At 39.7% G+C, this 25093-nt stretch overlaps 1 protein-coding gene and 1 long non-coding RNA gene across 4 annotated transcripts; both read right to left on the bottom strand.

Annotated features, from left to right (window-relative positions):
• Positions 1 to 746: 746 nt before the first annotated feature.
• Positions 747 to 16430, bottom strand: LOC135468419 (uncharacterized). Of its 3 annotated transcripts, none has more exons than XR_010444223.1 (4): positions 16415 to 16430; positions 10231 to 10435; positions 3428 to 3661; positions 747 to 1940 (listed from the first exon to the last, which is right to left on the bottom strand). It is a non-coding gene; the product is annotated as an uncharacterized LOC135468419 (long non-coding RNA). The 3 variants fall into 3 exon arrangements; XR_010444222.1 differs by lacking the exon at positions 16415 to 16430 and adding an exon at positions 11620 to 11634; XR_010444221.1 differs by lacking the exon at positions 16415 to 16430 and having other exon boundaries at positions 10231 to 10651.
• Positions 16431 to 17331: 901 nt separating this feature from the next.
• Positions 17332 to 24038, bottom strand: LOC135468195 (uncharacterized). Its single transcript, XM_064746309.1, has 3 exons — positions 23921 to 24038; positions 21335 to 21613; positions 17332 to 19919 (listed from the first exon to the last, which is right to left on the bottom strand). The coding sequence occupies exons 1-3, from the start codon at positions 23973 to 23975 to the stop codon at positions 19723 to 19725; spliced, it is 531 nt and encodes a 176-aa protein (XP_064602379.1). The 5' UTR covers positions 23976 to 24038; the 3' UTR covers positions 17332 to 19722.
• Between the last annotated feature and the right edge of the window lie 1055 nt (positions 24039 to 25093).

Raw genomic sequence — 25093 nt, 5'->3', positions numbered from 1 at the left:
ATTATTACGCAAAGACAAGGTTCTAAACAGCCACCATACAAATTTTTTTTCTCAAGTTTCCTTTCTCTTTAAAAAAAGATGGCAAAAATATTGAACTAAATTTTCGCACTACTTCATCCGAACTTTACGTAATTTTTATGTTTTCCCCACCTTTAAAGATGATATATTTCAATCGAAAAAAAAAAATAGACAGCAAACGGCTAACCAGCATAGGTCGTCAGCTTTCAAATAAGTCGGATTTTCCACATCAGTTGTGAGAGTAGTAGGCCTATGCACTAAACAATAAATATTCAAGCCAGTCTCTATAGGTATAAGAAATACACGCATGATAATAAATACATTTTTTCCCGGGAAATAATACCTTTATTATCAAAAATATTTGTGCACATTTAATTTCACTAAAACTGAAATCAGACTCAGGTATAGTGGAATGTGATATCTCAGTTGATTGTCTCTAGGATATTCAAGAACTACACAGGATTGCTAACAATCTCCTAATCTCACTAAAACACGGAAGCATTTGGGAACATATAAAGGGGACATTAGTCCTCACGTCCAAGAAAAAAATATTATTATAACGTTCAAAGCACACGTAATTACAAACTCTCTATTTCATGTTTCATTATTAAACACATGCCTGTTCTGCTTAAACACATATTCAGCCAGTATACATACTGCTTTTGTTGAAGTCTACGTGCATGAACAAGGTCATCAATGGACTTGTGGCGTCTACACTACTGAGTCAGAGGAAATTCTTGCATATTACTATATTGATTTACTTACTTGATTTGATTTTGTGTTTTTACGCCGTACTCAAGAATATTTCACTTATACGACGGTGGCCAGCATTATGGAGGGAGGAAGCCGGGCACAGCCCGGGGGAAACCCACGACCATCCGCAGGTAGCTGGCAGACCTTCCCACGTACGGCCGGAGAGGAAGCCAGCATGAGCTGGACTTGAACTCACAGCGACCGCATTGGTGAGATATTACTATATTGAGGCAGTTTGGACCTCGCCAGAGACATCACCATAGAAAAATACAAAACCTTGTGGAATGACGTCAAGCATGGTTGACATATAGGCATACATTTCTTCGACCATTTTCATAAAGCGCAAGTGCTGTAACTGCACAGAAGGTAATATCATTTACAAAAGAGAATTCCCATTCTATCCAAGTGCAATGGCATTTTGTATGTATTACCGAATGGCGGAGAGCTATCGGGAAGTGCCGAGTCTTATCAGATTCCTGAACAAAAGTTTCTTCATTCCTTCAAAATATGTGTACATCTAAAAGGTTTAGCAGGATAGGTAACCGTAGAATGTATACACAAAGTTATATATGAACGTATTATCTGATCTCATCAACGATTAATGAAGTTTTAAAAACAACCAATTTATAAATGCATACCGAATATTTCTATGACCGTTGAAGCATTAATGTACTTATGAACAACGCCAAGAATTATAAACGTAATTGTAGAAAAATTGACTTCTTTTTGCCTTGTGGGTTCACTGGTAGGTTTTTATCCTCAGACGAAACCTAACCTTTAGGCCTACATCACTTTGCAAACACAAAAACAAACAAAAAAAAATACGAGAAAAGGACAATAATATAAAAAGTACAGATAATTAATTATTTACTATCACGATAGATCGCGAATGAGCAATGAATGTCTGTATAGAAATGTCCGTTAACCTAAAATATGTGATGTTCATAACATAGACTGTTATTGAGTAAAAAGCATGTACTGCCCGAGAGCCAGAACTGTACTCAAAAGTGTGAGGAAAGAGCTAGTGGAGATGTGCAGGGCAGAGTTACATAGATCGTCGAAACAGTGACACACATGTTGGACGGCGTGGGGTGGACCACTTCTGGAACACGAGTCTTTCTTGCTATGGGGTTCCTCTTTGGCACAGACCTTCGACACAACCGTATCGTCTGAAAGTAAACATACACAAGTTCGTTAGAACAGAACTGAGGTTCCATGAACATATACAGACAAAAGTATTGACTTTTCCAATATATATATATATATATATATATATATATATATATATATATATATATATATATATATATATATATGTACTCATGTAAACGTGTGTACGTGGAAATATTATTTTTTGTTTGACTGATTTGTGTTTGACTGATTGGTGTTAAATTCTTCACTCATTTCTTATTTCATAATACGACGGTACACGAAGGTAAACCAACGTCCCTTTCCAGGTACCTGAAAAAAATCCTGACGTCAAGGTGCAGCCGAAGCAATGAGATTGATTGATTGGTGTTTTACTCCGTACTCAAGAATATTTCACTTATACGACGGCGGCCAGCATTATGGTGGGTGGAAACCGGGCCGAGCCCGGGGGAAACCCACGACCATCCACAGGTTGCTGACAAACCTTCCCACTTACGGCCGGAGAGGAAGCCAGCATGAGCTGGACTTGAACTCACAGCGACCGCATTGGTGAGATATTACTATATTGAGGCAGTTTGGACCTCGCCAGAGACATTTGTGAGAGACTCCTGGGTCATTACGCTGCGCTAGCACGTTAACCAACTGAGCCACGGAGCCCCCGTCTGGAAGCAGTGAGAGCATATATAGAAAAATGCATTAATCTGAGTGGCGTTTCATGAGCTTCTGTAGGATATTAATTGTTTTACAAGTAAAGGAACATGAAGAGACAAGAAGAGACTGGACAGAACCTGGATAAAACTGAACAAAGCCGGAAAATAAATGGACATAGCCCAGTGGAAAATGTACACAACCTGGTGGAAAATGGACAGAAAAATGGGGCGAAGACCAAAAGAAAACTGGACAGAGCAGGGAATTTACTAGACAGAGCCCAAAGGAAAATGGACAGTGTCGGAAGGAAAATAGACAGTGCTCGGTGGAAAGTGGTTAGAATCTGTACACGAGAATGGACAGTGCATGCCCATCTATCTATCAAAGGAATCAATGAGATCAAAGGAAGCTGGACTGGAGTGATAAGATGCCTGCAGTGTGTTGTCTGAATCGACAATGCGCGAATAACGACATTGTCTGAAATGACAGGTCCCTGCAGGTTGCTGTCTGAAATGGCAGATGAGTAAACAAGGAAATTGCCAGAAATGATAGATGTCAGCAGGCTGTTATATGAACTGATAGAGGAGCAAATAATAATAATGACAATAATGAAATTGATGAAGGAACAGATGCCTGGTTTAGGTTTTTTGTATTGGTAGATGCCAGAACAGAACAATTGTATGAAGTGACAGATGCCCAGGTCACATTGTTAACTGAAATGATAGATGCGTGATCGAGAAAACAATTATCTGAATCGATACATGCGTGAAGCTATTGTTTGAAGCATTAGGCGTAGGTATGAGACATGTCGCATGTTGTCTGAAGTGCTATATGTGGGAATATAAGGGTGCTGTCTTACATAAGTACTCTCCCTTTGGCTGCTGTCGCCGGACACTGGTTTTAACCTTAACACAAGCTTTGCAGTTCTGGGCTTGTTTCTCGTGGCAACCCGCCAACCCCACCATCTTGTTGAAGATGTCGTCCCGCTTTGTGAAGTTCGTCTCTTGTCTGTACTGCCTCGCTAATTTGCATTGCTCAGTATTCATGTTCGGTCGAGTACACATGTACATGTTACATTCATAGCATGACAGGGCTGAAACAAAGAATAAAAATGGCATTACTTGGGCAGGAACACTAAAGTTACTGACAACCAAAAGTGTGACGGATGGACGGACATCAGTTTGATAGGCCAAAACTATACACCGGATGCAAACCTCACAATCTCAGTGCAAGTTAACCTGTGAATTTTGTAAATTCTATTCTGTTTAGTGCTCAGAATACGAGCCAATTATACAGTGAAGTTGACGCACGAAAAATAAATCGCCAGATATTTTCCGTATTTTCAAGGCGGAGAGACCAGGTCTTGGAGGTGGGGGGTGGGGGTCGCATTTGAAGAATGCGTTTGACTGATCTTTTTAGCCTGATCCAGTAATGAGGATAAATGAATGGAAAAAAAAATCCATAAAGCAGGAGGCGGTGCCACAGAAGCACAAGGGTGTCAAAAAGGGGACATAGGTCAATTTTGCGCCCCTGTAGACGTCATGTACATATAGATCGTTACAAAAAACCTAACACAAATAGGTCCCACATCGCTACATTCTGCTCTACTTGTACACAAAAATGTAGATGTTGTGGCAATTCTGCGTTACATGCAAGTGGGACTAAAGCAATAACCCACCCCATCCCCACCCCCACCTACCCAAAACACAAGCTGCCTTTCAATTGATATTAATGTTGTGAACACATTTCAAAATCCTGAACCCAGGCTGAAAGTAAGATCAAGCCACATACAAATGCCCCTAACGATTCCCTGATATGCATGTAACACAGACGCATGAACGACGCTATCTGCCAGTAGGCCAATTCTCTTGGCAGACGGCGATGTTCACACCAATCAGGTATTTATAGTGGACGAGGTGGATAAATTATACCGCCATAATTCTTCTGCCCAAGAAGTAGTCTATACGTCATATACCGGAGAAAGAGCAAGAACTGCGATTGTGAAAACAACATTAACAGAAAAAACAAGGGTTGTGAGAGACCCACCAGCTATCCCATATAGTGCTTCAGTGCCGGCAGCCTTTAAGCTGATCTGACACTTTAGCCATGTTGCCTAATACAAATCTCAACCTCAACCACATGACAACGATTCAAACAGCACCAGAAGGCAAAAGGACCAAAACCTGGCATTTTTGCCGGAACTGATACATTATTTCACACTTTAAAATGGGCACATTTTCAAAGCAGGTCATAAAGCCTAACGTTTAGTGAATGTTGTAAGACCATTTGATCCAAATATAAAACAGAGATGAATAGAAATTGCCCGCCAACTTGATAAAAAAAAAAGAAACAAACTTTTTAAATTATTAAAGATGTTCATTTAGTCTATTAAGTTTCGTGAATATGTGTTGAAAACTGTTTAGTTAACCCAAACATAAAACCTTACTATGGCACTACATTTATACTACACTTGAATACAAAATTGGCTATTCAAAAACCTGGTAACCTGGGAAAAAATGCAAACAACAAGAACGACAGCCATATATCATTTCAAAATTAAGATGTCTACTTCTTCACAGTACATTAATCATGTCCATTAAGTCTCTTTATGATGTAGTGAAAACTATCAGAATGGTTGACCCAAAGACAAAACATTGTGATCACAAGCATAAAAAAATGACTGTCAAACATCAGTCGGTTGGAGGAAAACGGATTGGGGTAAACCAGCAACCTTTGCCAAATTACTGACCAACTTTCCATACGTGATGTAGAGATATGCATGTATGTTGGTATAGGCCAAAGTGGCCTACAATGAACGTAAATTACCGGTACGCGGATTATTGTAAAAGCAAAACCACGACCAACCCGACAAACCTTCCCACGTAACGCCATTGCGCAGCGCTGGTGTGCTAACCACCTCGGACACGGAGCAGTCCAATATCAATAAGGGTTACACTCTGTGAGTAGCTAACCTAATGAATCAGATGTTGTATGCTAACGATTAGCAAACAACGTCTAATTCATTAGGCTATATGAGTAACCTATATAGGACAGGCTGTGATAAATCATCTGCTTCTAGTGTTGATAGAACGATCTGGTAAAGATTCCTATATCGTACTTCTGCAGACCTCTATAGTCATGTGAAAAACAGCCAACATATATAAAACAGACAATGGGTCATAAACACGAGGAGATCCTGCTGACTGTGATTTGGGGTTAGCATTTCATGATAAAGGGTGTCCCTAATCTAGGTTTCAGTGTACGCATCTCCACAACGTTAGGCTTGGCACGCCATATGTACGCGTTTAGCTGTAGGCTACACCCTTGTCCGATTGAACACAAGAATCTCTTCCACGGACATGTTCATGAGATAGGCATACGGTAAATAATAAACGCTGCTTCAAAAAAACAACAACCATTCAGTTATCAGGTTGTCTTAATCCCAATGGCTGACAGCGCTTGCCGGTTGCGCAATTCCATGGCCAATACCTTATGGTTTGACATTGGCCCTTATATGGTGAATATGTGACCCGAGGCCTATTATACGAAGGGGTTGCAAACTGCGCCTGGCGCAAACACACAGTGAAGGGATACGTCACCACGGTGAATGCGCTTGGCGTAACACTGCGACAATGTTGTAGAATGCGTTCCCTGGTCTAATAATGAACGTATGCAGTTTGGAGCATCCTTGTTTAGGTTGGAAATGTCCCCATTATCTCATTACGATCGCATCTAGGCTTGAACTACATGGTGTGGCCATTTGTCAGCTATCACACTGTCGTCGCTGCTCTGCTTTTGCTCTCTATGCTGTACGTCTTTAATTATATTTTTATTCCTGCATAACCCAGGATTCTATATCCCAGAGTCCTTTGCTTTCCGTTGTTTCAAAGTGACTGTATGTTAAATGTGATGACAGCACAGCATTTTGAGTCCTTCTAGACCACTGACGTCTAATTAATATCTCTGCATTTTTTTAACTTAATTCTACTTAAGTAATAGGGCTAGGGGACGTGTAAATTGTTACTATTTATGCATTTACATGAACAATTAGAATACAACTCTGACTGAGAGGTAAAATGAAAATAAGTCGTATTTCACCTGTTGCGTGTGACCATTTGCCAGCTATCAGACTGGTGTCGCTGCTCTGATTTTATTGTCTACACTGTACGTCTATCACACTGTCGTCACTGCTCTGGTTTTACCGACCAGCGCCAGCGACGACACTGTCGTCGCTGCTCTGGTGGTTTTGTCGATATTTACAGAGATAGACGTACAGCTGAGAGAAACAACTGCGTCAATATCGGCAAAACCACCGGTAAAACCACAACAGCGACGACAGCGTGATAGACGTACACCGTCGATGCTCTGGGTTTACTCTCTATTCTGCACATCTATCATATTGTCGTCGCTGATCTGGTCTTGCTCTCTATGCTGTACAGGTACGTCTTTAGTTATACCAACTGTATGTTGATAGCTCATCCTCTCTCGAAACAAATTTGATGAGTATAAAGTCTAAAAAGACAATTAAGTTTTCATTCTCATGCATAAGCTGATCTTTAATAAAATGAGAACGCGATCTAACATCGTGTGTGATTGTGCTGACAAGGCCTGTACAGGTACTGAGCCGGACGACGTGGACAGCATAGGCCTACTTTGAAATCGTACAGTGCATATAGCAATTAAAACATGTTTTGTGTATACATGTATACAGTTTATGCACATTTGCATGCTGCCAAATTGCCGGCTTTGGGAACATAGAAAAGTATTTCGCTTCTGTATGGCAAAGCTTCTTTTGCGTTGACAGCTGAATAAATTTGCCGAAATTTGCACAGTTGTTTTTTGTATGAAAGCCGGACACGGTCACGCGCACTCCAACAACGTTATCCAAAATCAGGAACAGCAATAATTGACCGATAGTGCGAAATTCGCTCAAGGTCCGGTTGAGATCTATGTCAAGAATCTTGCGCAAATCTCACACCGACGTATGAACCACTAGCTCTTGTTTACTTCTGGACCACGCAAATTTCGACTAAACTTCAAACTGTACATTAATGCTCTAGACTTGCCAAAATTATGTCTTATATATCAGAAAGATGCATACCTAACCTTGTGTGGGAAAGCTCTAGGTACTCTAGCGACATTCTGAATGCGAGATTACGACCAGATTTTATATATAGCGCGACATTCTGACAGTAGTATATATATATATACATATATATATATATATATATATATATATATATATATATATATATATATATATATATATATAGGGCGTCATATTCCATAATGCAGAGGAAAAGCTAGCGAGTCTTCACTGGTTCTTGAATAAATATATTGTCTATTGATTCCAGTCCATATCTCACCTGACTTCCATGTAGTCGTCAAAATACTATGAGATTGTTGCCTTTGTTACTGGACAATAATGGATTATACTACTGGATAATAATACTATAATAAATGATAATACTGGACTGGTTTAATCGAGGATTCAAGGTCGTAGAGATTGGCATATGATTATTAGTTGAATGTCGCTAGAATCTCGCCAGCTTGACTCTTACTTGAGAGTCCGGTGTTCAAATCTAACGTGCAGCAACACACGTGAGTCTCAAACTTACTGGGTTTATGTGTCTTGTCATACAGTGGAAACAGTTACTGCAGAACCCAATATACATATATGCGGATTATATTCCATAGAATTTGATATTCGCGTGACAATTTTAGGAAAAATCGTCCTTTATATTATTTCACCAATTCATGCTGCTCATATAGTGGGATTAATATTTTCGTTAATAGTGCTAATTCACACCTACATACATACATACATACATACATACATACATACATACACACACGCATGCACACACGCACACATACACACATACATACAAAAAATGTTTTCTTTTGGGTTATTGATTGACCCAAACAAACCGTCCCGGATGTGTTTATCAAAGTTTGACCTGTTATCAGTGAACGTCACATATGCGTATGCTCCAAATAATACTTTATCGGCAAGTGACATTCTACATGAGGCAAAGGGGGGACGTAAACGTGTAATGCAAAAGGTCGTCGTCTAACTTTACCATATAGCTGAGGAGTAATAGGGAGGCCATATATATGTATATATATCCAGGAATTTCGTCACCGAACGACATTATATAGGCCACAGTTAGAAGTTACAACATCGGACATACCTATGTCATCATTCACAACTCAATATTTCGTGTTTCATAAGATCACTGCGAAATTTCTGAACTCGTATTTCTGAACCGCTAAACTTTTTGAACTTAAACATTTACGAATTCCATTAAATGTGTTTGTCTGGAACTTACACCTACATATAGAAGAGCCCTTTTTTAGTTTATGCGAACACATGCGCCTAGGCAAGATGTAAATAATTGTTGCCAGAATGGGCAAAATGGAAGAAAGTTTTTTTCTGATAAGCCAAAACTTCCATGCTGACTTCGGTATACGTGGGTAGACAATTCAACTGTTTGCGCAAACTAGCCGGGGAAATCAGCTGTTGTGTGCTAGAGGCGACCTTTGGCACGCCCACAGGTAACACAATCTCCTCTTTGTATCCAAGGTGCGTTTTAGCTGCGCTAGAAGTATGTCAGGCAAGTTCAATCCTGAGCTGTTAGGGGCTATGCCAGCGTGTGTGTATAGGAAGGAATACCCTGAGGGGTTCCACGGACTGACCTATTCCCGGACAGCGAAAATGCCCCCCATATGATAGTCAGCGTTGACATATTTAAGTATTGGCCTGATATTTCTCTGTCAACTGCCGAGGGTGCGCGACCTGCTTAGGACCCGCATATAGTCGTGAGCGAGGAATGACCTATGTAACTCATCACTATTAAAACTTTGGTTATAAAATTTAATAAAGTGAAGGCAATATGTTCTGTTCCCTGAACCTTCCTAATATATCCTGTTTTGGGTGCAGTTACCAAATTACCAAACAGTACAACTGAATCATGAGAAAAACTGCAGCTGTTTTGTTTGCGCCCGGGCATTGGACGTACCTCATATCGAGGAAAACACAATTTCAAGGTATAGCGTCCTTTGGTGAAAAGCAATTCTCATTCAGTTTTCCGACATTAGGGACTTTTTCACCCACTTGACCCATGGTTTGGTCGCATGTGCCCATCCATCCACATAAAATCAAGGATGAAGGACGAAATCTACTGATTTTGAAAATTCCAATTAGGAACCAGGTGATAAAGGTTGTATTGAGAATGGTGAGCACCATCCAAAGCAGAGCAGGTATACATAAATGCTAGTGTGACCTATAAGGACCTAATACGGCCTACTAACAGTACTTCACCAACAGGTCGACGAACAAGATGTATTTAAGGCTTGCTCAATTGAATTGTGCAGCAACATTAACTTGCATCTAGAGGATACAATCTTTCGATTCACAGGTTTGAAGAGAAATAAAAGTACATGCAATTTATGTGTATTTCGCTCGATATAATGATAAATTCACAGATAAAAACTAGTTAAAACCTCGACATAAAAAGTATAGGTCATTTGAAGATGTACCAATGGTTGCTACGAGCTGAGGCGTAGACGTCCAACGTGTTATATGCACATCCAGTCCAGCTTTCAATTCTGAAGCATTTTTTACGTTTGATTCGCAATAAAAACGAGTAAACATGTTACCTGAGGTGGATGCTATAGTTATCCAGAATATGGAAGCCAAAAGGAGAAGAGACGACTGATTTTCCATGGCTCTCCTTGTCACCTTGAATCGGTCTGCGCGCTAGAGCTGAGGGCTTGATAAACAGGCTGACCCGACGCTATGCGACATTACCCTCTGTACAGACCACGTGTTCCCCGCGAGCTGTTACACACTCCACTGATCTCGCTATGTCGGGCAGGTTCCGTCAAAACAAAATATGTCAATACAATACCATGCTAAAGTCTACAGTAAAACGTAGTTCGTTAGTGACTGCATTACGGCTTGACAGAAAACCTGGATACGTTGTATATAATCCACATGTAAAATTTTTCGACAACACGCCGTATATTGCAAAACAGTAACAACTCTAAACACGAACGTTTTGCTTAACCTATGTATATCACCATTCGCGCATGTAACTGTATACAGCAATGTAGGCCTACATTCAGACAATGTTCATGCATACTGTGAGTTTAAGATCTCTATGGTGTAATTACGAATACCAGCTTTATTGGTTAAGTAAAAACTTGCGTGAATTTGGTATGCGAACAAAGAGAAACAATGGAGAAAAAGCACAAAGTATCATGACCGGACTAAAAAGCAAGCAGCTTATTGTTAAGCTTGTGCTAAAAGCAAGCAGCCTATTGTTAAGATCGTGCTACAAGCAAGCAGCCTATTGTTATGAGGCCGCACATGCCTGGACCAGAAACTTAATACATGTACATGTAGTAACAAGCAACAGTTCTCAGGATATGGGTATAAACGAAATGAGCGCAAACAAGTTTCGCAGAATTAAAGTAAAAAAAAGTTTCCTGTCGTTAGGTCGGGCAAAGGCATGAAGTTCTTCACCCTTGAAGTCATCTCAGCCGTATGACCGATATATCTAATCTACCATATATATGCATCCTTGCCTTTATATGCCTTTATAAGCACCGGTACAGTAGGCTTATAAGCTTGGCGATTTTGAGTATCATAGATGCACTGGGCATAACAATGTATACTCGACACTCGAAGAGATTGTGCAATACTAGTATACAGTGCCGTAGTAAACATTTGATTACAGAGCGCCGATACGGAAGCCGAGCCTTTGTATCACGGATAACGCGTAGGCCTAAGCAAAAAGTGAGTGTGACCCACACTATCCCCTCGGCTCAGACAAAGTAATTTTCTATTTTCAGTTGGTTGCTTTGGAAACAAGAAATCCAATCAACTCAGACGTAGTTTAAACAGAAAGCACTTCATCCCCTGAATACCAAAAATGCAACTCTTGTGTGAAACCGCATGGTTTTTAAAATGTTCACGTCACGCTGCCATGGCAAGCAGAAAGTTAATAAAAAAAAACGCCGAGTTTAAAAAGCAAGATAACTCACCCCAATCTTGATGAAGCAGAATGACTACTATAGTGTTCACATCATTTCCATTTGTCATGGAAACCAGAAAATTGATCAAAACACTTCTAGTTTAAATAGGAACTTACAGTTAACCTCAATATGAGCCAATACAAACTACCGGCAGTGTATGGTTTACACTGCGACCACACCCTTGGAACTTTCTATTTCAAGTTGGTTGCCATGAAAACCAGAAATTTGATCGACACAGCCTCAGTTTAAATATGCAATCAGTTCACCTCATTATAAACGTACATATCAAATACGAAATTCTTATTTTCATTTCTTTTGCGATTATACAACGCTGAAACTTTTCAGTTTTTGCCATGCGTGAAAACCAGATTATCTGTTTGTATCTGTATCTATGCTTAGGATTTTATATTGTACTTGACAATTTTTCAGTCAGCCTACGATGGGGAGTCATTAGACGTGTGTACATTTACTGTGTCTTGTAATGGCATGACGAGCCCTGTCATGTGTCATGCCGAAGACACTAGACATGACACCTCACACAGTCACATTATACTGATACTGGTCCAACCTGCCGGCAGCAACAATGTTATTTCCGAAGTCTATGATATGACTGGACCAGGGTTTGGTCGACGGCCTTCGACGCAAACAACTGGCCCGGATAGCACAGTTGGTAGAGAGTCCGCTTCGGGACCGGTAGATCCAGGGTCAATCCTTGATCGAGTCACACCTAAGGCTTAAAAAGAGGAAGTTGTAACTTCCTCGCTTGGCATTCTGCATGAAGGGGTTAGTGCAACAACTGGTTGACCCGTATCAGTATAATGGCTCGGGCGGGGCGGCTTACTTGCCTTCGGCAAGTCGTCTCAGTGAAGCAGCACTAAATAAAAGACCGGTGGAAATCCGTCCTGCAAACAAGGAGGCACATTACACGTACATGCACCCTAAGGATTCCTTCGTCGTCATATGACTGAAAAATTGTTGAGTACGACGTTAAAGCCCCAAGCACTCACTCACTCACTCACTCACTCGACGCAAACACACTAGCACTTAGGCCAAATAAGCTGTCTACATGGAAACCAAAAATTTAACTAAAACAGCCCTAATTTCATTAAGAATCTATTTCAGGTATGAACCTGCATGATATTAAATCATTATCTGCAGCGGTCTTAACCGCTATGACCACGTTGAGACCTTTAATGTCCAGCCGGCTGCCATGGAAACAAGAAATTTGATCAAAACAACTGCAGACTAAGTAGGAACTAATAGGAACACTTTAAACTGAACTCGCATACCAAACATGAAATCATTATCTGCAGCTCGAATCCTTCAAAACTTGGATTAAAAAATAATTGTTTACTCTGACATTATGGCTTTATCTTTACACATTTACAACTATACTCATCTATGCTTCTTGCAGACAAACAACCAAACAACAAAGCAATATTCCCTGGGATCGTTGGGTTAACAAATCCAGCTGGCGCTGTTTCGGATGCGCTTTTTATTGGGAGGTTTGTCAGGTATCTGGTCAAAGCCTGTGGTTTACGCCAGGCACACCGGTTTCCCCACCCAGAAAGCGCCGCCTTTTACATTGTAGGTGAAAGAACGGCATAAAACACAAATCAATCAATCAATCAATCAATCAATCAGTATGTCAATATATGTATAGAACATGGTAATACGTCTGTTGTGACACACTACGTACATGCCTATTCGTACGGTAGCTATATATAAATACATATACAACCAAGAATACGGAAAACCACGGTAGATCGACAAATTAACGAAATGTTTCTCTATTATCAGTGCTATACATGTCTAGACTGAATAGTTCGCGCTATACGTCGGCATCTATGTATTATACGAGCGACCGTGATCAAATTCTATGACGTACTAAAGATGATGTCGCTGGAACTGGTGGAGAAATACACGTGACCTAAATGTATACTGGTGCATGAGAACTGGACATGGGTGGGAGGGGGGGGGGGGGAGTCATTTTATCCATTCAATAATCGAGGGACCAGAAAACTGTAAATTGGTATTTTTACAGCGCATACAGAACGGAATATAACGAAAGCTTATATGTTAAATATTCGACGGTCAGAGCATTCTGTCAATGCAATAGCCCGGATTTGAATGCAGTCTATGTATTGTATTATGTTTCCCCGAATTAAATCGTCTTTCACTTCAACAGAAAACATGTCATATGTCACAGGCCTACATGCTAATACACAAAATCAACACAAGTTTTCTGAAAATTGATCAGAAACACTGACGTATCAATTCCTTGAACGACTTCAGCCCCTTTCGTGCGATAAAGCCTACAACGGTCGTACATATCTACTCATCCAAGCAGAAAACAATTGAGGCACAGACCGGGTACTTGCGCGTTTTCAGGGGTCGATGACCCGCATATTTAGGTCAACACCTGGTATAGCGGATGTCTCGCATACAACCCATGTACATGTAATACAGCAGAAAGTCGTGTTTTGTGTGTGTCCGTCAGCAAAGTTATAAAATTCTTAGGTAAATGTTGCATTATTCCTGGCTTGTCCAGAGGGTTAAAGGCAAAACTTGAGTGCAAGCCAGACTTGCAGAGTGAAACAAAGGAAACCATTTTATAGTGACAGAATGATTATTTCTTTATGGTCGCGCGTACCCAAAGCTATACTGACACATTTTAACACAAGCTAGAGATCCTTGCAGCTGATTGTAGCATTACAGTGCTGAGATTGTTGAAGCATTTAGCGTTCAATCTATACGAAGCTGTTATTCTTGTCGTATTTGAGAAAATCTTCTATCTGTCAGTGTCCCCAAAATAATAAGCAGGACATTTTTTCACTCGTAAAATTGTCCTGGCGTTCATGGAGCGATATGGTCCGTTACTGCGTTGAATTAAATATACTGGTGGAGAATGGTAGTAGAGACAATGGAGAAATCCCATTTGGAAATATATTTATGTTGGACTAAATGTTATTATATGTTCCTTCACAGTTTTAAGCTTATTTAATATCCATATCACTTATATGGATATAAAATTATGTGAAGATAAAATGAACTTTGTTCAGTTACCCAAATAATTTCACTTTTACTCATGTATGTATGTATGTATACTGTGGGGTTCAAGGTCATACTTTACAATGTTTCTGTCATACGACTACGAGGAGTCATTAGGTATGTGTAGCCTACATGCATATATTGTCTCTTCTTGCGGCAGGGCGAGTCCATGTCGCCAAAGTGGTGCTGGAAATATGCCGAAGACACCAGACATGACACCCCACCCAGTCACATTAAAGGCCTACGAACACCTGGCCAGCCAGTCCTGTTTCATTGCTCTCTGACTTCTCAGTGCTCAGTACGAGCAAGTACCACGCTCAAACCACTATGCCACCGAAGCGGTTCTCAGCAATGTGGGGAGGAAACTAATATGATAAAGTGTAACTTCGTGTTATATTTTCATTACGTTTTGCAAACACATACAATATATATATATATATATATATATATATATATATATATATATATATATATATATATATATACCTTCTGTCTGGTTAAAGGAAATACTCCCTGCCTTGGGTTACGTGCAGCAGGTTTGGCTGTATTAATGGGTAGTATAATCTCACCGAGGTATTTTATAGAATTGAGGGCAGATGCGCACATAATATAATTACGCACTTCTGCAAACATGCACAATTAACACCTGATGGGGAAACCATGACCATTCGCAGGTTGCTGGGGCCTTCCAATGTACGACTGGAGAGAAAGCCAGCATGAGCTGCACTTGAACTCACACCAACCGCATAGGTGACAGGCTCATTGCAACAAAACTTTGAGTTCTTCCCTGTTCTGAGCTTGGCTTTTAAAGCACTTTTAGTTTAGTCTTGGTCTTAAGTTACTTGATAAATACAAGTCCAGATCTCACATCCAGAGACTGACTTGTGTATCTGTGTAGAATTCAAGCATGGTGAAATCACGAGAGATTTACGTGTTATCATATAGACAAGTTTTCACGTGTTAGCGCCATCATTTTGATGGAAATTCACGTTGAGAACTCTCAAAAAAAGCTGTGAAATTTAACAGTAAGTCTGTTGTCCGAGGGAAGCTAGAATGTATTCTGTTATATGCGACACAAATATTCTGTTAACTCAACATAACAGCTGTATTAGAAAAACAGAATAATATGTTGAATATGACACATAGTACATGCATTTGTTATAATAACAGAATACATTGTAGCATCAATCAGACAACAGAATTTCTGTTAAAATTAACAGACTATTTTTTGAGTGAAGAGAAAGTTTACACTTTGGGCGAGCATTTACAAGCTGCGATCTTTCGGCTGAACTCGTCGAATTCGTCAAATAGAATGAAAACAGGAAGTCTCTTCATTAGCCCAAGGTTGCTGGACACTACATTATCGTGCCCTTACTAGCTTTTGCCCACGTTCAGATGACTGATGTGATTTGTCAAATGCTTGGACATCCAGCTACCTCGACCTTTCTAGTACAGGGCGAGGCAGAGAAGCGAGATAACGGACTAGCAAGATGACTTACATAGGTCAAGGTAGCAAGGTAGTGAAGCCAGGCAGAGAGGTATCATGTTGATCTTGCTACCTCACTGCCTCGCTACCTCACTGCCTCGCCCTGTATTAAAAAGGTTGAGGTAGTGAGATGTCCTCTATCAGCTTCCATAATTCATTCTACCAGTCGACATGACAATTGCAGCCTGCATATATGCATGTATGTATGTATGCTCGGGGTTTTGCCTCATACTGAACAATTTTTAATCATGAGGCATGTGTACTTACATCATGTCTTCATATACTGTGTCTTCTTGTAGCAGGGTGAGTTCATGCGGCCAAAGTGCTGCCGCCAGTATCATGGCGAAGACACCACACATGACACTCCATCCAGTCACATTATACTGACACTGGGGCAACCAGTCCTGTATCCTTGCTCTGACCTCTCAGTGCTGAATGCCAAGCGAAGAGTGAGTGAGTGAGTGCTTGGGGTTTAACGTCTTACTCAACAATTTTTCAGTCATATGACGACAAAGGAATCATTAGGGTGCATGTACGTGTAATGTGCCACCTTGTTGCAGGACGGATTTCCACCGCTCTTTTATTTAGTGCTGCTTCACTGAGACGACTTACCGAAGGCAAGTAAGCAGCCCCGCCCGAGCCATTATACTGATACGGGTCAACCAGTCCTGTATCCCTGCTCTGACCTCTCAGTGCTGAACGCCAAGCGAAGAACTAACAAATACCATTTTTAAAGACTTTGGTTTGACCCGGCCAAGGTTTCATGCCAGGTTTCCTAACTTCGAGGCTGACGCTCTAATCATTAGGCCACCAAAACCATCAGTTGCAGAGTGTGAACAAGGCATTATACGCGTCTCTACCCCCATCCCCTCCTTATGTCCCAGGGGAGACAATAGGGGGTAAGTTGCAGAAAATACCATTCCCACTCTCTCAGGAAGTGATAAGCACTGCCTACTGCATCAGTGTCTGTGATGACATACGGGGACATTACCAGTATTTATACTTCGGTTGGATAAGCTCACATCTGTATGGTATACATCTGTATGTGACACTTGGCACAGAATGCATCACTTCACAGTGTTATGTCCCACCAGCCTGTATGATTAGTATATAGGCTCTCCATAACCCAGCAATAAGAGCTAAAGGTCAGACGCTACATGAAGAGAAGGAAGCCAGCTTGGGTGTTTATTTACATTTATTTGGTTACAACTCTAAATGTGTATACAGTGTAAAATAGGACAAACACACTGACTATTATCACACAAAGTCTGGGTTATGCACAGTCTCTGGAGTTAGTGATTCTTGGTCCCCATATGGCTGTACACATGTAAAGTCATCAACTACTGCACATTTCTACAATAAGTGACCCAAGTTTAAGCCTTTACACTTTAAACCATGAAACTACACACAATTCTACAATACAAATGAAAACTTCATGACACAAACTTTTTATATGTGCTATACATGGCACTGCACAGAGCGCTGTTCCAGGACACTACACAAACTGCTGTTCCAGGACACTGCATGTACACAAAACGATGTTCCATGGCACTACATGGACACAAAGTGGTGTTTCATGTCACTACACAAATTGCTGTTCCATGAGACTACAATGCACACAAAGTGGTGTTTTATGACACTGCACAAAGTGACATTCCATGGCACTACACAAAGTGGTGTTCCATTAGGTATTAGTGCATTGTTAAATAATACATAACATTTTAAACCCAGCCTTTAAAATCATCACATTTAAAAACACATATGTACCTGGTAATGTTTTCACAGAGATCATCCTAATATCAACCATTCAGAAAATCTATACACTGTGCTGTCACTTGTCATAGCTACACACCATCCCCTGCCAGTGGTTAACCTGATCACCCATAACCACAGGTAGAGCATATCTGCCTCCAAACCAAGTACGTACCATAACCTAACCTCTGGCTAACATGGACTTGGCCCACCAGCTTCCATTCTGTTTGCATAGACAAATAGAACCACTTGTCACAACAGACTACACCTAATATTATCTTCACAACAATTAATCATGGACTTCATAAGCTACTGGATTAAAAGCCAGTCTGTATTGAGATTTATCGCCGAACAAACAGTGGGCTGACAGAAATACTACGGTGCCCCTGGTGGTTAAGATGCCTGTGGCTACACTGGGTTGGTCAATGTTACAGGTTTACCATAAAAACCTGCCTATCTGTACAGGACAGGTAATTCCATAAAACAAGTTGTGACTTGTATCAAAATCTGAAATTTGATGGAAACATTTATTTTGGATCCTAGGTGTTGACATTGGGAACACAAAATATATTTCAACTCACAACTGGATCAGCCTGGCCCATAAACTTTCTACTGTACTGGAGTGCTAAATTTTGACAGAAGTCAAAGGTCACTGTGAAAGGGTCTTCCTGGTTCCTTTACTTCCTTAACACGTGGTGGAATGATGCTACTAATATCACTGTAAAATAATCTTTACTTCTCCTAGCTCACTGAATTATTTATAAATACATGTATATTGTGACGTCAATTGAAAACACAGAGCGCAAACAATCTGAGGAATGTCGTCCAAAACCCTTACAAATTCTGAGGTCATTGTAAAAAATGACGGTGTACAATTTATACATTGTGGTACAAGGTAAAAATAAATACAACTGCAAGTTGTTTTTTGACCAGTCAAATAGAATCCATTATTTGGGGTTCATAATAGATAAATTATGATCTAAATACAAATTCAAACTGGATAGCTATGAACATCAGATCACATGATTCTGAGAGAAATACTTTTCAAACAATACAGAAAATGTAAAACAAACACTGCATCAAAGGACATAACAATGTACAAATAAAGAGCGTGCAAAAGAAAAAAATGGCTGTAAAAAGCTGAGGCTATTGCAACCTCATGCCAAATGGGAAGGTAGATAAAACATAACATACATGTATATCAAATAAGAATTAACATAAAAGTGGATTTCAAAGTAAAATAAAATCAGTCATGAGCAAATGTGCAGTACTCACTGCTTTCTACAACATATCATGATGTTTCTCAGAAACACTGTAAATTGTCCGAAAGAAAATAAATGCACTGTTAAAGTTACCGGTCTATGAGTGTAGAAATCTCAACATGAATAAGACATTAAAAAAAGGGATATCAAAAAAATACATTGCACAAAACAGACCTCTGGTAGGGATGGCTTATGTTATAAATTACATTTAGCTTAACTTTATGATTCAAGTGAGAAACATTTCTGTGCACATTTCTCATAAAACTGGAATTATATACCAAGCTTAGTCACTGTCATCCTCTAAAAATATTAATTTTTCTTCAAAACTGCCTTCAGATTTAAACAATGAAAATCTAAACATGACCTGTATTTGACCATCTGACCAGTCATTGTCCACTGAGTAGTCCACTGATTGTAAAATTTCTGCTGAATGTGGGTCTCTGTGTTCATGTGACCAGTAGCCTAGAAAACGCATCACTAATTTCACTCGTAAATGCAGTGTGAGACTATCTATTTATTTTTGTGACATTTTACTCTACAGAGTTATCTGTCCCTGACAATTTAAAATGACAGTAGTTTAGCTATAAGAAGAAATATAACAGTAACAAAATTAAAGGTGAGAGCAGATGCAGTGTTACAATTGTCTCCATAACATACACAAAGAATACTCTTGGCATACTTTGGTCCTCTCTCTTTACAGCTGTCATCATCGATTTCTGGTTTCTCTTGGGCACAGACTTTAGAAATCACTCTGGAAGCTACAACACCCGAAAGGAACATACAGTTACCACAGAGATAATAAGAGGGTCCTGACAAAACACAGATATGGTAAAACACAGAACCGTACATGGTAAAATACAGAACTGTACATGGTAAAACATAGAACTGTATACATGATAAAGCACAGAACTATACATATGGTAAAACATAGAACTGTATAGGGTAAAACACAGAACTGTATATATGGTAAAACATAGAACTGTATAGGGTAAAACACAGAACTGTACACATGGTAAAACATAGAACAGTATAGGGTAAAACACAAAATTGTATACATGGTAAAACATAGAACTGTATAGGGTAAAACACAGAACTGTATATATGGTAAAACATAGAACTGTATAGGGTAAAACACAAAATTGTATATATGGTAAATCACAGAACTATATAATGGTAAAACTCACGACTGTCAGACAAGAACTCCATGTGGTAAATCTCACCACCAAGTGTATATATGGTAAAAACTTTGAGACAAAACAAAGAACTGTATGTGCTAACTGTAACTGTACTTTGAAGTGTGTGAGGCAAAACAGAAAACTGTGTGTGGCAAAACACAGAAGGTATGTGGTAACACTGAGAACTGCCAGACAAAAACAGAGAACTGTATGTGATAAAACCCAAAAGTGTATTTGGAAAAACTCAAAAGCGTATGCGGAAAAACTCAAAAGTGTATGTTATAATGTAGTAAAATTCAGAATTGTCAGACTAAACAGGGAGCAGACAACTCAGAAGTGTATATATGCAAAAACTCAGAACTATACTAGGTGGTAAATCACAGAACTGTACATAAATTAGATGAACGAATCGTTAAGTCCTATTTTTTATCTGTGCTTTAACATTATACTTAAGAACTTTTCCTTTTGTCAGGTTGCTGACAAATCTCTTTACCTATTAAATAAACTGACAGCCAGCCAAGAGTAACTTGACTTGAGCATACTGCTTCTTTGGCCTAGTTACCTTCTGGCAGCCTTTCTCAATAAACAATCTGTCTAGTCACATCAGCTCTTGCTAATTTTTGATTTTCAGGAAATTTCATTGTGTAAAACTAATTATTAAAGCCAAATTTAAACCCTACTTATCCAAATATGGCAATGTGAACATCCAGCTCCACAAGCTTAGCTACTTGGCCAGCATGTGATGCCTTGGGCATGTCACAGAGATACATGTCACTTGTGTTAAACTGAGATTGTATAAAACAAGTGGATACTGAATGATCAGAAGACAGTCAAACTATAAAAGAAAAACTGAAAATCTTGACCTACAAATCTGTGAGAATTAACTTGCTACTACGACAGCCATCAGGGGATTATTACAAATTAGAACACACTCAACTGACCCACACAAGGACGTACACGTAGGTGACATGAAGTATGTACAATAAATGAATCCTTACTCATCGAGGTTCCATGATGGCCCCTCATGATGACGGTTGTGTCCACCTTGATGCAAGCCTTACAGTTATTCCTGCGCACTGGTTCACACGTGTTGTGCATCTTGTTCAACTCATCCATGGCTGTGCTGCGTGCAGTCAAGTTTGTCATGGCCTGGATTTCATGGTACTTCTGACACTCTTCATGCACTCGCTGCTGCTTTTCTGGCACGCCGCTCTGGTTACGGCTGCACAGGTGCACATTGCACTCATAACAATCCATCAAGACATCTTTACTATACACTGAAAGAAAGAAACAAACAATGGTGAAATAACTCATCAGAATTTTGTTACTTTTATCTAACAAAGCCCATTTTTCCAACCATACACACTATACTTCTTGTACTAGCTTTATAAAATAAACCGCTGCCCCTGCCACCACCACCACCAAATGGTGGATAGAAACCTTGAAACTACATGAATGTAACTACCACTGCTTTGTAAACCAGTTCCCAGGTGATGAGGTGCTGCAAGAAGTACAGGAATATGTGCCACAAAAAAAAAAAAAAAAAAAAATTAAATGCTTTCTTAAGGTTTGGTATGTATGCATTTCCTTTTAACTGCAATATACAACTGCACTGGATAGCTACAACATGATGGCAGTCATTGCAACCTTCCCATGAAGTTCACTGTCTTAGAGTTTTAATCATAGTTTGATAGAACTATGAGTTTTATTGATAGGCCTACATGTAGTTCGTAGGACTGCACCTGGGCAAATGGGCTCCCACATGAAAAGAAGACCATGCATACCACACACGATCAAAAAGTCAACTGTGTCTAAACGTAACAGAGGTGGCAGTGATGTAAAACAAGCTATCCTGGGATATAAGCAGGCTGGCATTGTCAATGAATATGTCAAGCATACATGCAGGCAATGACCATAGTGCCCAGCCAGCACCCATGTCCACAATACTTGGTAAATATTTTTTTTTCCACCATTATTCTTGCAAATTGAGCCACATTACAGTCTTTACAACGTGGGCCAGCTGTTGCACCTCCACATAATGTTATCAACACAAAGACCCTGGACAAACAATACCCTATCCAGCACTGATAGTAACCTATAGGTATAAGGCTTACCATGTTCTGTACATGAGAGATTACCTTGACCTAATGCTGTGGGTGTGATCCTAGACAACTCACCGCCATGACTGTCATCACTTACTGTTAGATTTACCTGTACGTGTTGTCTATATGTACATGCAAATGTACAGTGACATGATGAACGGCATGCCCTAATTGAACTCAAGGTTTATCAAGTTTCTCTTCAATGTTCAGCATCGCCAAGCAGAATGTGGTACATGTGGCGTTACCTTAGTGAAAAGGAAAACTGAAGAATTTCAAAGAATATAATTTTCCTTGTTTTGGTTAAAAACGAGGGTATTCATCCAACAGTAAAAACTCAAATTCATTTGTGGAAATAACAAACACCATATGATTGCATTAGCTGTGAGTCGATGTTATAGCTAGTCAATCATAATTACTCCAATTTCTATTAGTATATTCTACATGATAGCTCAACTCAAGTACTGTTAGTTACAACTGTTTTCCTCTTTCATTTTTCCGCACCAGAGTGGAACCAATTCGAATTAGCTGGTCTCATTATTTGCCAAGACTTGGATTTCGATTGTCTTTCATTTTTCACTGGCGTTTGATTGTGATTGTTCGTACAATACTACAAGTGCGATGTGTAATATTACGGTGAATGTTTACGCCTGTATCAAACAAAGACATAAACCTGGCTGTTATTCTCTCTAACCATGCCATAATTTGGTAAGAATCAGTCTAGATCATGTTTATCTCTCGTTAGAACATTGTTCTTTTTCTAATTATTAAATGTATTTATATGTAGGCCTATCTACTCTACAAGAGCCAGGCCTATAGCGTGGTCAACTTGAATTAACTGTTCAGATGTGCTCACAACATGTATGTGCCAGTACATCATACATTTATGCTCTTTCCCAGTATTACCTGGGACTATTATATACAACAGTAATAAAACCTATACGATCCCATGCCTAGATCAGATATGATTCAGATTGGCCTGTCTAATCAATCAGAGTAGTGCCCTTGTAATTGTATTTCTGCTTGGCGATGTTGAATTTATCAATACCTGTACTAGTGTTCTTATAGCTAGGGGCCATAGGCTGGATTGATAGTAAAATATGACTGAATATAGCAGTAACCGATGCCTGTACTTTGGGCAGGTGGTGCCAGGAATGAAAAATCCGAAATTCATTCGTTTTGGGTTCATATCCGATAATGGCGGTAGGCCTATGTTTTACACCTTTTGATGAAATAAAATCCATCTAATCAGAGATTTGTCTCAAAGTTCGATAGCAATGCGGAACTACTTTTGTTTTTTTGTTTTTTTCAACAGTAGTCTATGATGAGTCTATACATGCCATCATTCACTGCCTCAGTTCTAGTTGTAGTTGTAGGCCTATTGCGAAAGGAAATCCAGGTATTGCTGTTTCGGTCCAGTAAAATTAAAATGTTGGTTACAAAACACTTGCACAAAAATTGGCAGATCTGTGAAACTAAGATTACCTGTCCCCACAGTTGCAGCAAAGATCACAAAAACGACAGCGTAAACGATTTCCATTGTCTATTTCGTTGTGGACACCGGCTCCTCTGTGAATGCTGCAGCTAATATGGCGTGGGTTTTACACTTCGTTTCGGCTGAATTCGTGGTTTTCCGTAAAAATCGATTGCTTATCTAAGGGACACAACTCATATATTGATCTGAAATGTTTCAAGCGACAGATTGATTTCCCTTGGATTATGAATAACGCTATATAGGATGAGGCTTGAGGCCATTGTATTAACACAAAGCTAGAATAAAATAGGTAATAAGTGTGGTCAAGATGATGATTGACATGCGAAGGCTATTAATATAGTCTGCAAGAATTTTGCCATCCGCAAAGTTCCACTGAAAGTCTAATGAGCCTATGCAATTTAGGCCTTGCGTTCAGTTGACAGGCACTCATTTTCCTCCGCCAAGATTCCATCTTTGAACCACCTTAACATCGAAAAATATGAACGAAGTGCAACCAAAAAGGCAGACATCTATACATTGTCCCCATCACATATATTAAGTTTAATTCATGGTGACATGCAAGTATTGGTAATAGAGATGACTTCTTAGTGAGACTCTCCGGCCGTAAGTGGGAAGGTCTGCCAGCAACCTGCGGATGGTCGTGGGTTTCCCCCGGACTGTGCCCGGTTTCCACCCACCATAATGCTGGCCGCTGTCGTATAAGTGAAATATTCTTGAGTACGGCGTAAAACACCAATTCAAAAAAAAAAAAAAAAAATCTTAGTGAGACTGGTGTTTCTTCACATATATTTGTACTTAGTCAGGGAAGGGAATGGCTTCGAGATTTGACTTTAACTGGCATTCAGTCGACAACGATCTGTTCACATCCTGAAACAGGCCTCAGTGGTCCATTAATGGTTTTTGGTCAACCGTAGTTCTAAGTCATTAATATATTTATTTATTTGGTTGTTGTTCCACCATACTCAGTTTTGCCTGAAATGATGGCTGTAGATTTTACCCCTGGAGGAAACTGGAGTGCCCGACATTGGTAAACCACCAACCTTACATGGTAGCATACAAACAGTCCTACAGGTGATCATATTTCTGGGATACAAATGATCTATAATAACCTTAAGACTGCTCAGACGTCCCAGGAGCACTGGCGATAGCTTATTTTTCACGAA

Source organism: Liolophura sinensis, chromosome 6, assembly GCF_032854445.1.
Source record: "Liolophura sinensis isolate JHLJ2023 chromosome 6, CUHK_Ljap_v2, whole genome shotgun sequence".
Taxonomy (NCBI): domain Eukaryota; kingdom Metazoa; phylum Mollusca; class Polyplacophora; order Chitonida; family Chitonidae; genus Liolophura; species Liolophura sinensis.
The sequence above is the reverse complement of the archived record's forward strand: the minus strand, read 5'-3'. Positions and strand labels throughout refer to the sequence as shown.